Source organism: Nematolebias whitei, chromosome 16 (assembly GCF_014905685.2).
Source record: "Nematolebias whitei isolate Nwh7 chromosome 16, NemWhi1, whole genome shotgun sequence".
Classification (NCBI taxonomy): Eukaryota; Metazoa; Chordata; class Actinopteri; order Cyprinodontiformes; family Rivulidae; genus Nematolebias; species Nematolebias whitei.
Window position 1 is genome coordinate 24,836,188 of NC_056513.1, and position 3,470 is coordinate 24,839,657.

General features: G+C 43.5%; 1 protein-coding gene across 1 annotated transcript in view; it reads right to left on the bottom strand.

The window, feature by feature from the left end:
* The window catches only part of LOC119422457 (unconventional myosin-XV-like), a 78,563-nt gene that overhangs the window by 11,061 nt on the left and 64,032 nt on the right, over positions 1 to 3,470 (bottom strand). Inside the window, exons 7-8 of the mRNA XM_037689830.1 lie at positions 1,095 to 1,158; positions 631 to 744 (exon numbers count right to left, since the gene is read on the bottom strand). Coding sequence (XP_037545758.1) covers positions 631 to 744; positions 1,095 to 1,158 — 178 coding nt within the window. The remainder of the gene's footprint in view (positions 1 to 630; positions 745 to 1,094; positions 1,159 to 3,470) is intronic.

Consider the following 3,470-nt stretch of genomic DNA (forward strand, 5'->3'; position numbering starts at 1 on the left):
AGCTCGGGGGCCGGGCATCCAGTGATTAAAATCATTATATAAATAAACCACAGTTGAAAATGATCTGTTACCGTTTAAACATTTTTATTTTATTGCATGGAATCATAAAAGCAATAACCAGAACCGAAAACCCAAATCCAGACCCCCCCCCCCAAAAAAAATAAAATTACAAAGTGGGATGGATAGAAATCACGGCCCGTGGGCCGCCAGTTGAATAGCCCAGGTCTAGAGGACCTGACTCAACCTTTTTAGATTTATCTACCTAGATTACTGAGCATGCATCAGGACATAAAGTCAACTAAGTTGTGTGACTGTAAGCTAATTTAGAAGCTAGTTCTCATCTTGCTCTAGACTCTGGAAAGTGTTATGTGGCAACTTGAAGCCTGCACAGAATAGTTTCTAGAAGAGGCAGCAGACTGTGTGGAAATAAAAAGTAGTCCCTTCAGGTTCACAGACTCATTATTTCTTGATAAGAAAAAGGACGCTTGGATCTTATTTGAAGCTTTTTTGATAATTTCATATGTGAAAAACATAAAAACACACAAGCTCACTGAAACCAGAGTGTGTTCTCTTGTTTGGAGGGAACCTCTAAATCTAAATCTTCCTGAGTGCCATGTTGTGTGACTGCACCTGATTTAGATAGTAGTAGGTCTCAGCCTCCTGCAGATACAGCAAGCGCTTCTCATTAAGTGGAAGACCTGCCAACATCTCATAGAAGATATGGTAGTTTCGCTCTGATTTGGCCTGAGGATGAAATCCCATGAAGACACAAACACATGAACAAGTCACTCATACGGACACTTACTGACATGCAGGTAAACATAACAACACATCTTGAGCAATTTAGAGCAGTGGTTGTGTATTTGCTGAAACAGATTCAAAGCTGCTGGCGAATCAAATAAATTAAACAATTTTGATAAGTGAATGAAGCACTGAATGGAAAGCAGCTGAACCGGCCAAGCAGGCAGAATTAGATCAGGACATGTCTAACGAATGGTGCGTCTAGAGTGTCTTCTTTCTCACTATGAGTCAGATGTAAGGAGACTCTAGCTGACCTACTGTGTGTGCTCATTTGTGTGGTTTGTGGTTTTCACCTGAAAGACAATGCGGGACTTCTCCAACAGGTATTGAGAGGTTATGGCACCACTGATTACACCCCTGGTAAGTAACACACACACACACACACACACACACAATGAGTTAAGTAACAGGTCATGAATGTGAAATGTGTTCACATCTGCCAGGTCAGTGTTCTAACAGAACATTATCCACCAGTCTAACTGTGTTACTGGGACACATTAGCACATTTTCCAAAAACTGTGAATCTGACTCTGTAGATGACTGTTGTTTCGTCTGATGGCATGACATTATTACCCCTCAATTATATACAAAAGTGTACAATATTGTTTTCTAGTGTTGGTGTACATTTGTTCGTGTGTCTGTCTGTTACCAAAACATACCATGAACCACTAGACAAATTTGAATCAATTTTGCAATCATTGGATGTACACGGACAACTGATTAACTTTTGGAGTCAACCTGATTCAAGATGGCCATTGCAGCCAACAAACATTGAAAACACAAAAGCGGCTATAACTCAGTTTAACAGATATTGAAAATTTGGTGTGGTAATACCTGAGACGAATCCTCAACACATATTCAATTCAATTCAAAAATACTTTAAATAATCCCAGAGGGAAATTAAATGTTGTTGTAACTCATCATCCTGGTTTCATTAATGAGTTGTTCTAGATGCTGATGGCTGTGGGCATGAAGGATCTCTTGTAGCAGTCTGTCCTACAACGGATTTGAAGAAGCCTCTGACTGAAGACACTCTGTTGTTCTATGACAGTCTGATGAAGAGGATGCTGAGGGTTGTCTATAATGTTCTTCATTTTATGAAGAATCCTTCTTTGAACAATCATCTCCAAAGGTTCTAGAGGAGTCCCCAGAACTGAGCCAGCCTTCTTTATGAGCTTGTTGATCTTTTTTAAGTCACTTGCTCTGGTGCTGCTCCCCCAGCAGATGATGGCAGAAGAGATGGCGCTCTCTACCACAGACTTATAGAAGATATGCAGCATCTTGCTGCAAACGTTGAAGGACTTCAGCTTCCTCAAGAAGTACAGTCTGCTCTGTCCCTTCTTGTAGACGCTTCACTGTTGCATTTCCAGTCCAGTCTGTTGTCCAGGTGAACCCCAAGGTATTTATACTTCTCCACCACCTCCACTTCTTCTCTCATGATGGAAATTGGGATGGACCTGTTCCTGTTTCTCCTGAAATCTACAATCATCTCCTTTGTTTTGTTCACATTCAAGATGAGATGAATGTTTCCACACCATGCCACAAAGCGGTCCACCAGTTCCCTGTACTCAGCTTCTTGTCTATCTCTGATACACCCAACTACTGCAGAGTCATCAGAATATTTCTGCAGATGACAGGAGTCTGTTTTGTACTGGAAATCTGAGATACAGAGTGAAAAGGAATGGTGAGAGTACAGTTCCCTGTGGTGCTCCTGAGCTACTGACCACCTGGTTAGACACACAACCCTTCAGTCTCACAAACTGTGGTCTGTTTGTCAGGTAGTCTTTGATCCAGGTGATTGTTGAGGCCTCCACCTGAGTCTTCTGAAGTTTCTGACAAAACAAATCAGGCTGGATTGTGTTAAATGCACTAGAGAAATCAAAGAACATGACTCTCAAAGTGCTGTCTGCCTTTTCTACATGACAGTGAGTTTGTTGAAGCAGGTGTATGATGGCATCTTCAACTCCAAGTTCAAGCTGATAATCAAACTGCAGTGGGTCCTGATATGTGCTTGTTTAGGCAGTTGGGCCAACAGGAGTCTCTCTAGGACCTGTAAGAGGTTAGTTTAAAATTTTATTATTAACTCCATCCATTCTCTTCAGCTTATCTGGGGTCGGGTCACGGGGGTAGCAGCCTAAGTAGGGAGGCCCAGACTTCCTTCTCCCCAGCCACTTGGTCCAGCTCCTCCAGGGGAATCCCAAGGCGTTCCCAGGTCAGCCGAGAAACATAGTCCCTCCAGCGTGTCCTGGGTCTTCCTCTGGGTCTCTTCCAGGTGGGACGTGTCTGGAACACCTCACCAGGGAGGCGTCCAGGAGGCATCCTAACCAGATGACCAAGCCACATCAACTGGCTCCTCTCAATGTGCGGAAGCAGCAGCTCTACTCTCTCTGAGTCCCTCCTGTATGACTGAGCTTCTCACCCTATCGCTAAGGGAGAGTCCAGACACTCTGCGGAGAAAACTCATTTCGGCCGCCTGTATCCGTGATTTCGTTCTTTCGGTCACAACCCAAAGCTCGTGACCACAGATGAGGGTAGGAATGTAGATCAACCAGTAAATTGAGAGCTTCGCCTTTTGATTTAGCTCTCTCTTCATTACGACAGACCAGTACAGCGCCCTCTTCACTGCCGACGTTGCACCTATCCGCCTATCGATCTCACGCTCCATTTTT